The sequence below is a fragment of the Podarcis bocagei genome (genome assembly GCF_964188305.1).
Source record: "Podarcis bocagei genome assembly, chromosome: 6".
Classification (NCBI taxonomy): Eukaryota; Metazoa; Chordata; class Lepidosauria; order Squamata; family Lacertidae; genus Podarcis; species Podarcis bocagei.
This window is the reverse complement of record NC_138130.1, coordinates 43,597,014-43,612,302: the sequence shown is the minus strand read 5'-3', so window position 1 is coordinate 43,612,302 and position 15,289 is coordinate 43,597,014. Positions and strand designations below refer to the sequence as shown.

At 43.5% G+C, this 15,289-nt stretch overlaps 1 protein-coding gene across 12 annotated transcripts in view; it reads left to right on the top strand.

Annotated features, from left to right (window-relative positions):
- The first annotated feature begins 40 nt into the window (after positions 1-40).
- The window catches only part of KLHL15 (kelch like family member 15), a 30,464-nt gene continuing 15,215 nt past the window's right edge, over positions 41-15,289 (top strand). The window contains exons 1-5 of one of the 12 annotated variants that reach the window (XM_081198721.1): positions 769-917; positions 2,683-2,774; positions 3,028-3,064; positions 3,540-3,669; positions 10,132-10,843. In XM_081198721.1, coding sequence (XP_081054847.1) covers positions 10,139-10,843 — 705 coding nt within the window. In that variant the 5' untranslated portion in view covers positions 769-917; positions 2,683-2,774; positions 3,028-3,064; positions 3,540-3,669; positions 10,132-10,138. Of the gene's footprint in view, positions 394-766; positions 918-1,994; positions 2,775-3,009; positions 3,069-3,539; positions 3,670-10,131; positions 10,844-15,289 lie in introns of those variants that run through there. The other 11 variants (XM_081198720.1, XM_081198713.1, XM_081198719.1 and 8 more) reach the window with 11 other exon arrangements.

The following is a 15,289-nucleotide window of genomic DNA, read 5'->3' as shown; positions in this document are numbered from 1 at the left end:
AGCGTAGTGGGCGGGGCCGGAATGTGGAGAAGGGCGCGCGGAGGGGGATTGTTGCGGGTTGTGACTGAATAAGAAAGGGACTGGAATGGTTGGTTCAGCGCGGTTCCGTTTTAAGAGCCGCCTTTGAAGGATCTTACGTAGGTTTTCTGAGAGCGTTCAACATTCTGTTGCAGTACAGCTGAATACAAGAGGAAATCCTACTTTTCCTTTTTACTTATTTTTTTATTGATGGTAATTTTGAAAAATATATACAGAACATGCAACATAATAAAATATACAGTAGGAAATAAAATATCAGAAGTTAATTATATGCTGTATATGCTTGCATTTATAAACAAAAAACCTTCATCCCTCCTTCATATGTTTAGGAGCAGGTGGGGCACATGGACCAAGGTAAGGAAATTACTTTTAAAAAAATGAACATAAAGCCTTTAACCAAGCTCTCACTTTCTTTACAGGGAAGACAATATGGACTCTGGTCTGCCAGAAAAAGTGCCACCGTTCTAGTATACAGAGTTTACATGGCCTAATAATAATAATAATGGTTTGGATATAGCTAATTATACTGGAAATGAGTGTTCAACCCCACCAAAACAGCGTAAGCTTCCATTTTTCCTATGTGAAACATGATAACCAAGGTCTCAGATTTAAATCCAGAATATAATGTTTCTCTAGAAAAGATGGACAGGCGCTCCCATGCTCAGGGAAAGAGAGCTATCAGCCTTTTTAGCCTCCCTCTCCTAGCAAATAATCCGCTCTCCTTTTACTTTGTGAGGCAGGTCATTTCTGATAGGATCCCAGCAAGCCTCATTGTCCACCTTACTTGCCCATACTGGTGTCATACAGTATAGCAGCAGCGTACACCCCACCTGTTTAATCAGTTTAGCTATTAATTGGAGTACATTTTATGTATACATGTGAGTATGAATTTCTTTTAAAGATATGAGCCACTTCTTCCCCATCCCAGCTTTTCTCCTTAGGGAAGGATATGCATTTAGCAATATGAACAATTGTTCTGGAATATTTAGCAACAGCGAATCCATTGGGTGGGACCAACAACAGTCTCCTCTTTCAGATGCATATTCTGAGTATAAATGCATATAATTTTGGGGAAGGGAAAACGAAAGATGTCAGCTGGAAATGAAATGTAGAAAAGTTGTTGCTAGCACAAATCCTGGCACTGATAAACCAATTAACTGGCATAATGAGCACGAATCCATTTGTTTCTGTGGAATCTACAAGTGACAGCTTTGAACTATTGATGTATTATAATGATTGGTTTTGTGCTGCCGTCTCCCTTTAAATTCATTTGGTCCAAGATGACTACTCTTAAGTCACTGAGAGTCATAGGAGGCTTATATCATTATCATAGTAGGTAATCTTAAAGGCAAATCTGTACCACAGGCTTAATGTTTGTTATATACCGTATTTTTTGCTCTAGAAGACTCACTTTTTCCCTCCGAAAAAGGGAGGGGAAATGTCTGTGCATCTTATGGAGCGAATGTAGGCTGTGCAGCTATCCCAGAAGCCAGAACAGCAAGAGGGATTGCTGCTTTCACCGTGCAGCGATCCTTCTTGCTGTTCTGGCTTCTGAGATTCAGAATATTTTTTTTCTTGTTTTCCTCCTCCAAAAACTAGGTGCATCTTGTGGTCTGGTGCGTCTTATAGAGCGAAAAATACGGTATGCGCTTTCCCAAGTGGACAGTTACTCTGCCATGGTATGCAAGTGTGCTGTAGCAGCCATGAAGCTCAGTTATTTATTAAAATATTTATATCATAATAAACTTCAAAGTGGTTTAGAATTTGTTTATATACACCAGAGACCATCAACTAACTATGCTATGGAAAGATGCGTTCTTAATTGCTTGCAGAAGTGCGAAATGAATAGATACCGCTTCAGGATTCTCACCAAACTACAGTTCCCAGGAGTCTTTGGGAGGAAGCCATGAAAATTAAACTGCTATATACAGAGCAATCTTAACGTGCGTTTAGTTAGAAACGTTTCGTTCCCGTGCAAGCAGGCAGAGGGCTGCAGACTGCTATGTTGGTATTACACAATGATAACTCGAGTTGGAAGTGCCCCTCCTGAAGTGCACAGCACTGAATATACGTGCTCAGAGAGGGAGGGAGGGAGGGAGAGAACTTCTTAACTAGGTCAATGCACGTCCTGTGTGCTAGGAAATGGAAAATAACGAAACCAAACGATGCCATGTTTCGACTTTTCTGCTGTTAACCGCCCTGTGATTCTCAAGAAGAAGGGCCATATACAGGCATTTAATAAACGATGGTGGAAGTTGATAACGTGTGAGAACAGGAGGGGAGGAGGAAAGCCCACCCGGCGGCGGCGGAGTCGGGTCCTGAGGAGCCCCGTTTCAGGGCCCGGGGAGCGACCGTGCGGGAGGCTGCATTTCGGCCCGGCTGAACGGGGCAGCGGCGCGGCGGCCGGAGCTCCGCCGGGAGGCGGCTCCTGATGCGGGGCGCTGCGCGAGGAGGGGCCAGTGTTGCGTGTGGGGTTGGCGGCTTTTGTGAGGCAGCGGCAGCACCGGCGAATGGGGCAGTCCTGCGAGAGCCGGCCGGGGAGCGCGCCTTGGGAAGGCGAAGGAGGAGGCGGCGGCGGCCTGAGCATCCCACTCCGCCTTGATGGAGGTTCCTCCTGTGCGTGTCCCTCTGCCTCTCCCACAGGTGGTGGCGGCGGCGGCGGAAGTGACGGCCGGTGCGGGGTGCTTGTCGTTGGGGGAAGATGGCGACTGTGGCTGTGCTAGGCAGTGAAGAAGGTAAACAAGTGTGAGAGGGAAGGGGAGAGGCAGGGACTCTGGGAGGGGACGGGCGAGGCAGGGGCCGGCGAAAGCCGGTGCCTGGACGGTGCCGCCGAAAGAGGCCTCGCTCGCTCGCGCAGCCTCAGCCCCGGCAGGCGAGGAAGGGGCCCGGGCGCGATACCTCGGTCTCGGTGTAACCCCACTTCAGCCCCCCTGTGAGGCTCTCCTCCTCCTCTGTCTTTATGTCACCCAGAGACCCCCTTCTCCGCAGGTTCAGCGGGAAGAGCTGTCTTCAGTGCTGCTGAGAGGTAGGTGAAGCTGCCCGAGGACCAGCCGTCCCCCCCCCACCCCCCGTATGTGTTCATGATGTTTGCTGCTCTTTTTCTAGACCCAGTTAGGTGAAAGTCACTCCCGCTCCTCTCCTCCCTGAGATACAGTATTTTCCCTTTTTTCTGGCTTGCCCTCCACCATGTTTGGGGCACATCAGTTGAGGTACTTCAATATACTTCCCATCTCCAGCTTTTGAAGGACAGCTGCTTTTGGGTGTAAGGCTTTTTTTGGGGGGGGGGAGTAAAGGTAGTGGGTGTGATGGAACTGGAGGTTTTCGTGGTAGCATCATCCTAGTATCAGAGGTTCAAGGGTTTTTCAGTTGTTCCTGCTGCTAATTGGATAGTTGTGTAATGCCTCTGGGTTTCAGTTGAGCATCTTGCCCTCTCAGGTGTCTTTGTTTCTCTAAAAGAGGGCGGTATGATGAAGCTGTCTTTCCTCTTTCTAATTCCTCAGAAAAGTCACCCATGATGAACAGGGTGGGGAAGAAGATTGATATATGCCCTGGCCTTTGTGTATGTGAGCATGCTAGTGATGCTTCCAGGAACACAGCGCACTGAAGTCTTCTGTGCTTAAAATGCACATGGTAGGGATAACAGTGTCATACACTTCTTCTCCATTAATCTATATCCATGTTTTGATCTTTGGTTGCATGCAGCCCCTCCTTTAATACTTCACTTTGTGCTCGAGATAGTAAAGTGTTTGACCGTTTATCTTAGTAAATATTACGCCATAGTGTTTTCGTTCTGTACCAGGTGTATCAGAGTCACCAGGGTACACAGTAATTTGCCATGATTCTGCACAATTTTGATACATTTGAGGCTTGATATGTAAAAATTTTATGGGATTTTATAGTCTCCAAAAACTATAAAGAAGCTCTTTGTTTTGAGATGGTGGTGTACTTGTTACAACAAGCACTGCCTTAGAAGAAATATTCCTTTTTGAGTGTAAGAGAAAGAGCAGTGGTCTTTTTGAGATAACACTTGCCATAAGTCATTTTTTTAACTACTCATATTAAAATAATTAGCATGAATATATGTATTTCTCAATTACTCAGGAACACCTTAGTCAATGAAAAGTTCTAAAGTTTAATAATATAATAGACCAACTAAATTGTGCGGCCCTGATTTAAATGTAGCAGCAAGGTGTCTAGTGCTGCTGAAAGATAACCTTACAAGCCTTGTTGTATAAATATTAGGTTAATTTTTTAACTTTGTTCACAGAGTGCCTCTAAAATATAGTAGTACTTTCTGAAACTCAGGCCTCAACTATCAAAGGCTGTGTTGAAAATTAAGTGTGGCTCTTACTGGGCAAAATCCAGCACTGTTTACAGTGTTGAGTCTCTAGCCACATTACAAATTTGCACAAATACTAAGATGAAAGTTGAATACAGTATAGGAAATCGTTGAAATATGGAAGAAACTCCTAATTATATAAAAAAATTAAAAGTTTATGGTGCATAGGATAGATCTTTTTGTACAATAATTTGTAGAGCCCATGGGTTTTCAGTTGGCTCTATTCAGAACTGTGTTGTCTTCTGTTAGTATCAATTTAATGTAGCTTTCAGAGACCACCTGTCTGCTTGTTTATTTAGTTTGAGATCCTAATACCTTAACTTTAGTCCTTAATAATATACTATTAAATCAGCAATGTAAATATTATAGTATCAAAGTATTGTTCCTTTCATAGTAGAAGTGTGAAAATTTGCTCAAATGTAAAGTTTTGTAGCTGATCAAAATAGAATATAGGACCAATCCAAATCTGTCTTGTTTGGCAGTGATTGTCATTTTAAAAAATAGTTGTTTCTAGAAGCTTCTTATGGAAATCACAAAATGTAGACGTGAGAAAGAAAATGAGCAACCCAAACTTCACCCTTAACTACAATCTGCTGCTTTTTATTATGCATATATTTTGCTTTGTAAATTGGTTAATGCTATAATTTCATTAGCGGCATTTACATGTACACAGATATGTGCAGTGCAATTATTTTTTCTGAAACAAGAACAATTTACTGAACATTCTGCCTTACATCTGATTGTAGGCAAGAAATGAAGAATAATGTAGTGTAGTTTGCATACAATGGCAGCTTTGATTCCAACCCCATGGTAATGGAGGTTGAAATCTTTGTTTATTTACCAATGATTGTTTTCATACATGAACAGTCTGGTAGATGGTATGATTTTGCAAGCCATCTGCCATTAGTAGAATGTGTTCATTATATATTCTGTGAAATATCTCTCTTCAGTCACTGTATGTGCACTCACTGTTGTGGTTGTACATCACAGTATAATGTACTTCAGTTACCTTAATGAGTGGCAATGCTTTGGCCTTCATTAATGTCTCAGACTGACAGCTTAATTAAACATTTTTGATCAGAATCACTGAGCACCTATCAGTGGCGGTGTCATCTTTTTTATAGCATTATCCTTGATTCCTCTTTTTGGTTGTGTGGAGCAATGGTACTTGTGTCAAATTAACTGTTGCCCCTCAGGAGATGCTTGTTTGTTCCAGATTGTCTCCTCAAGAAAGGTTTTTTTTTAAAAAAAGAGGCGTATTCCTAACCACGCCTACTCAGAAGCAGTTTTAGAAACTGAGATATGAAAGTTAGGAGCTGAATGGCACCTTAAACGTAGGTTATGGAGGCAGAAAAAGGTCCTCCTTTCCTTCTACTCTACAGTTTTAATCTGAAATTTTTGGTGCTGTACTGCGCCCAGAGCTCAGAAACTGCTGCCACTAATGAAATTCCCTGTTGCAAAATGTGCAATGGGAGTTTTGAACACTACTCAGAAGTAAGTCCTATTTAATTCAATGAGTCTTACTCTTAGGTAAATGACATTAGGATTACTGTATTATCTTAATCCTACTTTCATTAACTTGTAAGAAGCTGTAACTTTTAAGAAGCTGTAACTCTTGGTTAGCAGTTGTATTGAGGGAGTAACTCTGAGTCTCACATCTGTATCTTTCTTCACACACATTCCTCCAGGTTATTTTTGTGATTTGCATCCTATATAACATCAGTTCAACCTGTTGTGGCCTGGTTTATTCTATGTAACAAGCATTCATACCAAATGAATCATCAGAACATCAGAAATCATTGTGATCAATGTTAGGTTTCTGCAGAAAATGAGACACATTTAACTATGAATAAGTCTTTCGGTAATCTTCTTTCAACTAGTCATTGTTCATCTGAACTTCACTCTTCATAATAGCAAGTGTGGTGTAGTGATTAAGAGCGGTAGTCTCATAATCTGGGGAACTAGGTTCGCGTCTCCGCTCCTCCACATGCAGCTGCTGGATGACCTTGGGCTAGTCACACTTCTCTGAAGTCTCTCAGACCCACTCACCTCACAGAGTGTTTGTTGTGGGGGAGGAAGGGAAAGGAGAATGTTAGCTGCTTTGAGACTCCTTAAAGGGAGTGAAAGGCGGGATATCAAATCCAAACTCCTCCTCTTCTTCTACTTCTTCTCTCTGTTCCTTGTGTTTGGAAGCAGCATCCTTTTCTAATTCGCCAGAAAGTAGAAAACAGTTACTCTAGATTTTATCAGTGACATACTGTGACTGGCCAAGAGTCTTGGTTACCTCTTTATTTACTAAAACATTTATCCAATCCATCCTAGTAGCCACCTAGAACACTGTAAACTACTGTTTTTCTGAGAAATTACATATATAAACTCATTATGCTGTGGTTTTCTCTGTACTGGGGGTGGGGAATCTGTAGCCCTCCAGAGGTTTCTGGTCTCCAACTCCCAAAATTCCTGGCTGTGTGCCATGTTGGCTGATGCTGATGGGAGTTGTAGTACAAAACATTCAGAAGGTCACAGTTTCCCTACTCTTACACCAAATGTAGCTAACATTGACTTCTAAGTTGTCTGCAAAAGCACATGAAATAGCAGGTGCCTATGCAGATTCAGATGCTTAGTTGTCACTTTCACAAAATTCATTGTATGCAAAATCAATGATAGAGAAAGAGCAGTGGTAGAAGACTCAGTTTGGGTAAAGGGCAAACATTCTGATTCTGTGAAGTGTGAAATGTCAACCACATTTTTTGTCGATTTTCCTGATGTTCATTCTTAAGCAGTAGTGCTTCTAGAATAGTGAGCCAATTCAGACTCCTTTTTCATAATATTTGAATGGTTTACATCAGTGTAACTAAGTATCAGTTGATATTTCAGGTTAAATGTTAGGGCCAAAACATAAAAGCCTTTCTAAATAATACCAGTTGCTTAAATGGTCATCCCAGAAATGATTGCCACATCCAAATTACACCAAATTCAGATTGGCCCTTTCCTTTGATAGACGTGATTCACTCTGTATATATGACTTGCATTTCTTGTTTCTACCCCAAAATGAGCAGTTTCTCACCTTAACAGATCAGTTAATACCTGATATCTAATTTTAGTACAAGTTTAGTATTATGTGGTGCTGAAGCACATATACTAGTACATAAGACGCATGTGCTGCAAATATAGAAGATTGTAAAAGGGTAAAATTTCATTGCATAATATAAAGATAGCTAACTTTTGGCCCTCTGTTAGACAGCATGGCCAATGGTCAGGGGTGATAGGATTGTAGGCTAACAATATCTGACAGGCTATAGGTTCCCCACCCCTGGCGCATTATAAAATAAGAGCTGAAAAATGTGGATTGGTTTTCTTATCCGATAAGAAAATTAAAGGTGTAGGTGGTGTAGGGTTTGAGACTGTTGGGCATAGCAATTGCTGTTGATTGCGGTAGCAATCCCATTGTACTTTTGCTGTTACTAAACATACGTGGCTTATTGAGAACAGTGAAGACACAATGGCTGCATTCACACACTACAGTGATTAGGCAGAGTTACTGGCCTATTATGGTATATTAGGAATGAACAACAGTGTGCTTCTATACTCTGTTGATGGCTTCCACTTCACTTTTCTCCCAGTGCAAGAAACAAATTAGAAAGCTGCAGTTAAGCTTGGCCACTGTGATAGTCACTTGGGATCATTGTTTGTTGCTCTCTGTAAAGAGCCATGATTCATAAACCAATACAAACCATGGTTTCAGGCCAGGTTGTAATTCTGGCATGTAAGGGAGCAACAAATCAGGATTCTGAGTTTGAATGTCATGGAAATTGAGACTTTGTGTCTTGTTTCTCCTGCTCACACTAGAGGTGGTGTGAAGCAGGAATGAATGGGTAATATGCTCTTTGTTCCCAATAAATAAGCTAGCAACCCTGACTTATTGTGATATGCAGGCATTGCTAACAAGGAGTAAATAAAATTAAGGACAAAGATTCTAAGAACAACTGTGCTTGAAGGTTGTCATAGGGGAATGATGATGTAGTCTTACAGAAATATTAAGTGTTATTATTATTTTGCTATACTACTGTGTTTAACGATATGAAGGTAAGAACCAGTCCATGTAAGGTTTTACAACATAAGTTATAACTTTCTGAATTTGAATTCAAAGGTGCCCGCTTCTGTTTAAAAAATGCACTTCTTTACTACACTGCTTGCCTTTTGAATTTTTATTTGAGTAAGTGCTGGCAACCTTGGAAGAACTTGGAGAACTTGCCAACATTGTTTTTAAAACACAGTGAATTTAAGCTTTCTAAATTGATTGTCTGTTAGCAGTACATATTCTCAGTGATCTGCATATGTGTTAAAAGTAGAGGAGTTCTTCCAACAGTTGACATGCTTAACTTGGTGTTGCAGAACAAATTAGCATGCTAAAGCTATCACTTTTTCTGATGGGGCCCATAACATGTCATGCTGCTTACAAGATGGATTATCTGCCTGTGCAAAGATTTTCCATGGCAGATTATACCATGCCTGTGTACAGGCTGTGCCGTGGAAATTGCCTGGTTGACATATGTTAAAATCCTGCATTGCAGGATATGTTAAATATGTTAAAAGTCCACATTGCAAAAAGCATGGTAAATTTCATTTTTTCCTTCAGGGAGGAGGGGATCCTGGAATGGATTGTCCCTCTCACTTGCTCCACTAGGCAGGCCAATATGCAAATTAGATCTCACTACCTCATGTGGGAGGCAATCTTCTGATTTTCTCCTGCCTAGTTCCACGCAGGTTAGGCGACAGATGTTTTCTGTCATGCCATTACGTTAGGAGAGGTCTTCATGAATTCATTCAAATTTAGAGCATATCTACCAGCCAAATATATATTTTTTCTACAGCTCAGCTTGCTAGCCTGCTGTTCTTAGCAGAGTCTTTGGCTCGGGAGTTTGGGGGAGCAAAGGTTGTCCATGGTGGCATACCTTTTCCCACCCCGATACAGGCTTGCTTCCTGGAGGCAGAGCTTCCTAGACATTTATAAGAAACAAAAAGGAAATCTTTAGCAATAGATTGTTGTGTCCCTTAAAGAACTATTTTTTTATACCATATTTTCAATAGTAGACAGGTTTTTTATTGTTGTGTGTTTTTTGTGATGTTGCCATGAAGTGTCTGTTCCAGGTAACGTTGCTGCTTACCAGCTTGTGTTTTTAAGTCACCATTTGAAAGTTTTTTCTAGGACATGGGGAGAGATGCAGTTTGAGTATATCACAGCACTTGAACAATACGGCTGCTACACCAAAATGATCTCCACCATGGCAAATTGCCTGTGCCATGGCATAGTATTGTGAAGCTGCAGCAGTCTCAGCTGAGCTTCTGAATGACACTTTTGAAGAGTATAGGTCCATCTGCTTTAGGATCCTTTCGTTTGTAAGAGCAAGAATTATCCTACCTTGCCACTTGCAAATAGCAAGACTGATTTTGTCTTCCAAGTTCAAACCTAACACTCTGCCCACTATGCTAGATCTCAGCCAATATAGGTAATGCAAGAGTTTGGAGATAAGAGCTTAAATGTTTACAGTTTTGAAATTTTGCTGTAAGTAATTTTCATGAACAGCTTCTCCCTTCTCCAAAGCAAAATTTCTTATATTGGTTATTGATTTGTTTTAAAAAAAGGCAATTAACACTATTCACAAAGCATGATAAACACAAGTTTTATATGTTTCTACATTTTCATGAATCTTTAGAAATCATAACATTTCTTTATTTACATTTTTCCCCAGGTGATTCATGGCAGGGGACGTGGAAGGATTTAGTTCCTCCATCCATGACACCAGCGTCTCTGCTGGGTTCAGAACACTGTATGAGGAGGGATTGCTTCTTGACGTCACTCTTGTTATTGAGGACCACCAGTTTCAGGCTCATAAGGCATTGCTTGCCACCCAAAGTGATTATTTCAGGATTATGTTCACTGCTGATATGAGGGAGCGAGATCAGGACAAAATCCATTTGAAAGGCCTAACTGCGACAGGCTTCAGCCATGTTCTCCAATTCATGTACTATGGAACCATTGAACTGAGTATGAGCACTGTTCATGAAATCCTGCAAGCTGCCATGTACGTCCAGCTTATTGAGGTGGTGAAGTTCTGCTGCTCCTTTCTATTAGCAAAAATATGCTTGGAAAACTGTGCAGAAATTATGAGACTTTTAGATGACTTTGGTGTTAACATCGAGGGCGTCAGAGAAAAGCTGGATTCCTTTTTGTTAGAAAACTTTGTGCCTCTCATGGCCAGACCTGACTTCTTGTCCTATCTGAGCTTTGAAAAGCTTATGACTTACTTGGATAATGATCGTCTGAGCAGATTCCCAGAGATAGAGCTCTACGAGGCTGTTCAGGCTTGGCTGCGGCATGATAGAAGACGCTGGAGGCATACCGACACCATCATTCAGAACATCAGGTTTTGTTTGATGACACCATCCAGTGTATTTGAAAAGGTTGGTGCGTTTGAAAGCAATAGATAGAATTCATCTTTACGTTTAGGGCAGCATGCTGTTAATAGGTAAAATTTCCAGAAATAGGAGGAGGGAAAAATAAGACACTGTTTTAGAAAATGGAACATTGAAGTCGTCAATGTCTGAAACAAGTGCCATCTAGCTTTTAGAACAAAACAAAACAAAATCCCCCAAATGCAAACTAGCAGGATTTACAGCCAGGAAAAAGGTAGGTTTGCAGCTTTTTCTGATTGTTAGTGATAGAGAAAACCTCATAAACAAGTACAGCAAGGTGATTGAGAAGACGACATGTATTGTAATCAGTGAAACAAAATATTCCTGCAGCGGGGAGGGGATCCTCGGATTGTTGTCCCTCCCACTTGTTCCACATATGCAAATTAGACAAATTTTACCTCATGGTAGGAGGGTAATGCCTCCTGTTTCATTCCTGCCTTGCAGCAGTGCAGGTTGAGTAATCGTTATATGCTGCTGTCCTTAGCTTTGTGAGGAAAGGGTTGACTTCGTTGACCAATTCCCTGCGGGGAAAAAGAGAATTGGTCAACATAGTCCAATTTACAGAGAATTCAATGACAAGAATGTCTTGAGTCGTCTGTGAGGGCTCACAGCCCCCTCCCCTTTTTGACTGATTCCTCGGAAGAAGAGGCCAGAGGAGCAGAGGTTACCCATGGCGGTGGGCTGTCTCCCTCAGTGTATGCTCAAGTTTACTAAGAGTTTCATCCCAGGAAGCCAGCAGAGGCTGTGGAGGAGGGGATGGCTGGCCTGACGGAAAGGCAGTTAAGATGGATGCTGACCTTGCCCCTGCCTTCCAGTTAGTCCACTGAGAGAGCTGAGGTTTTGGAGGGTCTGCAGACACTGAACTTTGTGTCATCCCCTCATCTAGTGACTGACAGCACAGCTCTCAACTGTGGATTTTGTTGGTGGATCTGACATTGGTACAGGGCCTGGGGGTCGGTGTGGGCCCAGTCCCTCAGATGGCCTTTTTGCGCCTGCTCTTTTCCACTCAACCATGGCCTAGAGCCCAGCCCTAAGTTTTACCTCAGGTTTGGGCAGGAGAGAGGGCCTCACAGTGCACAGTGCTCCCTTTAGTGGTGTGTTGGGACTTCAAGATTCCTCAGTGATGACTCCTGCATACAGTGGTGCCCCGCAAGACGAACGCCTCGCGAGATGAAAAACTCGCAAAACGAAAGGTTTTTTTCGTTTTCGAGTTGCTTCGCAAGACGAATTTCCCTATGGGCTTGCTTCGCAAAACGAAGCTTGCCCCGCAAGCTCCGGGGACAGCGGGAAGCGCAGCGCGTCTTCCCCGCTGTCCCTGGACCTCTTTTGAAGCAAGGGGCGGCGGGGAGAAGCGCTGCGCTTCCCTGCTGCCCCCGGACCTCTTTTGAAGCAATGGGCGGCGGGGAGAAGCAATCTTCTCCGCGCCGCCCCTTGCTTCAAAAGAGGTCCGGGGACAGCGGGGAAGACGCGCTGCGCTTCCCGCTATCCCTGGACCTCTTTTGAAGCAAGGGGCGGCGCGGAGAAGATCGCTTCTCCCCGTTGCCAGCCCCACAAGCTCCCCCCTCTCTCCCCGGACCCCTTTTGAACCAAGGGGCGGCAAGGGGGAGAAGCGATCTTCTCCTCTCCGCCCCATGCTTCAAAAGAGGGGACAGAGTGGCGCTTGCCCCTCTGTCCCCAGACGGTCTCCATAGGAACGCATTGATTGATTTTCAATGCATTCCTATGGGAAACCGTGCTTCGCAAGAAGAAAAAACTTGCGGAACGAATTAATTTCGTCTTGCGAGGCACCACTGTAGGCGCTTTCCTGCTGTTTTGGGGGCGGAGAGCTATTCCTTGCCTTCCTCCTCTCCTGGCTGTAGTGTTGCAGCAGCCATTTCCAAATCCAAGTTGTGATCTAATCTTTGCAAGTATAGGGCCACCTCTGGGCAGCTGGAAGAGGAAATCTTGGTGCCACTAAAATGCTGGGCCAGAAGAGAGGGAGCTGAGGCAGTCTATTCCTCTGCCTCAGCCTCCTCTCAGCAGCCACAGATTGGTGGTGCCAGGCAGGAGCTGCAGAGCAGGCAACAAGTTTTCGGACTTGTGATCGGCTGTGGGTGAATTAGAGGAGGATGAAGCCGCTGCGTCCGCCATGGCTTCCAGTAAGGAGGAGGGGGAATTACCAGCCAGCGTGGAGGAGGAGGCGCTTTCCGCACCTTTGTCTTGCTTGTTTTCTACCAAGGATTTTGCCCTCTTAAAAAGGCAAGTCATATCTTAGAGATCCCTGCTCCTAAGAACATGGGGTGGGAGGAGGGAGCCTCTGAAGTGAAACGTATCCAGCCCTCCTATCTCATTTGATAACATTTCCATCTGTTTTCAAGAAGGCTCTGCCAGCTGAATGGGCCTAAAAGGCTTTATACCTTTCAGTCTGATAGTATGGCTAAACTAATTCCTTCTCCTGGGTGCCTGTTTAGATTTGATGGCACAGAACCATAAAATTGTAGAGTTGAAAGAGACCCAGAAGATTGTGCAGTCCAACCATCTGCAGTGCCGGAATTCTGCCCACAGCCATCCCTGGTTGGACTTGAACCACCAACCTTCTGATTGACAGCCAGACACACTAACCCATTGCGCCACAGGAGAGCAGCAAGGACAATGGCAGCCAAGGACACAGATAAATTAGCTAGGAACTCAGATGATAAGAGAGGACTGAGGTCCTGCTGAGGCGTGCCCATGAAACTACTACATTGGAAATTAGGGTGGCCACAGCCTCACTCTTGATGGCCAGGGCCTCCCTAAAATGGGTGAAGACTTCTGGAGGAGGTTCTGGCTAATAACTCCCACCTTCTCTAGGGAATCTGAAAGCTGGAGAAGACAGCTGCCTCTATGGCTGATGATGGCCTAGATGCCATGTAGTATGCTGCAAGGGCCATGACAGTGGAAATACCTATGGTTTAAGATGTGGAACACAGATTCCAAGTGTAAGGTTAATCTAGCTACAGGCCCTTTTCTAGGGGGCAGGCTGTTTGGTGACCTCTTGGAGCTGTACTTGGTGGAAACTAAGAATAAGAAAAAAAGCTGTGGGTGTCACTTTGGGTGTAGCTCCTTTCAGCCCTCCAAGGGTGCCTATGGTTCTAAAGACAACAGATGCCAGCGGTACCGGTGGGGTGGACAGATTCTATCCCAGGCAACAGTAGAACCAGTTCTCCAATTCCAGAGGCTCTGGACAGAGTCAGCAGGGAGGAAAGAAGGCAACTCAGTCCGGACTCCCTAAGTCAGCTGCAGGAACTTCCAGTTGAGGGTTGTCTGCAGTAGTTCTTCCTTTGTTGAAGAGAGATGACAATAGATCAGAGGGTTCTGCAAACTGTGAGGGAAGGGTATACTGTAGACTTTGCCTACTTACCTTATGACCACTTTGTGATTTCTCCAAGATCCAAAAAGGAAAATTACACTATCTGGTCTCAGCAGCCATTCAGCACCTGATATCCATCAGTGCTATAGAGCTCTTGTCCCCAGCAGAGTCCCCTACAGCTGCTACCCCATATTTATTCTTCATAAGAAGAAGGGAGATTTCAGGGTCATACTGGGTTTGAAGAGGGTGAACAGGCACATCCAGAAATGCAGGTTCAGAATGGAAACCCTTCATACCATCATGGAGCATCTTATCAGCTAGGGGCTTCCTTGATAGCATTTCTATATCACACCAATACCAGTGTGTTCCAGCAAAACTCAAGAGTCTTCTACCTTTCCCATTGTCAGCCTTTCCAGAATTGACGGTGAAGAAAGCTACTTGCCCACACAGTTCAGTGTAAAATGTTTTATTGCTTCAAGACACAAGACAATTCAGACATAGTTAAGAGATGCTGGTACATCATAAATTATTCTACTAAGTACAGTAACTTGGTCTTAGAGGTTAAACTGAAGAGATCCAAATATACAGAGAGGTCCAAGTTTTGGGAGAGTTCCACCACACACCACATTGCTTCTGAATGCAGCCTTGGTTTTATACCTGCTAATGCACGTTTACACATTATTTGAGTCATGCCAGAGGCCGGTAGCCTTGAGCTGTTTCAAGAGGCCCACCACAGTTGACGTCCTAACCCTTAACAGAAATCAGTTGCAGAGGAACGGCAACTCAAAACACTGACCAAGCAATTTGTGCAATTTCGCATATATTCCCAAATTACACCAACACCCCTTCTGTTGGGCTGTTGCCTTGAAATATTTCAATTTGTGATACCTAATGGAAAAGTTGCAGACTTGTTCTTTTCTGCAGATACAGGCTTTGTAAATATATCTGCCAGCATAGACTCTGAAGAACAGTATTGGAACTTAACTAGACCTTGCTGAATATGATCTTTCACATGATATGGGATATCAGTGTGCTTTGTTCTGGGGTTACACCGCTCAGCCTCAGTAGTAGAGGGCCTACTATTTTCTTGTTCTTCCTCTTGCTTT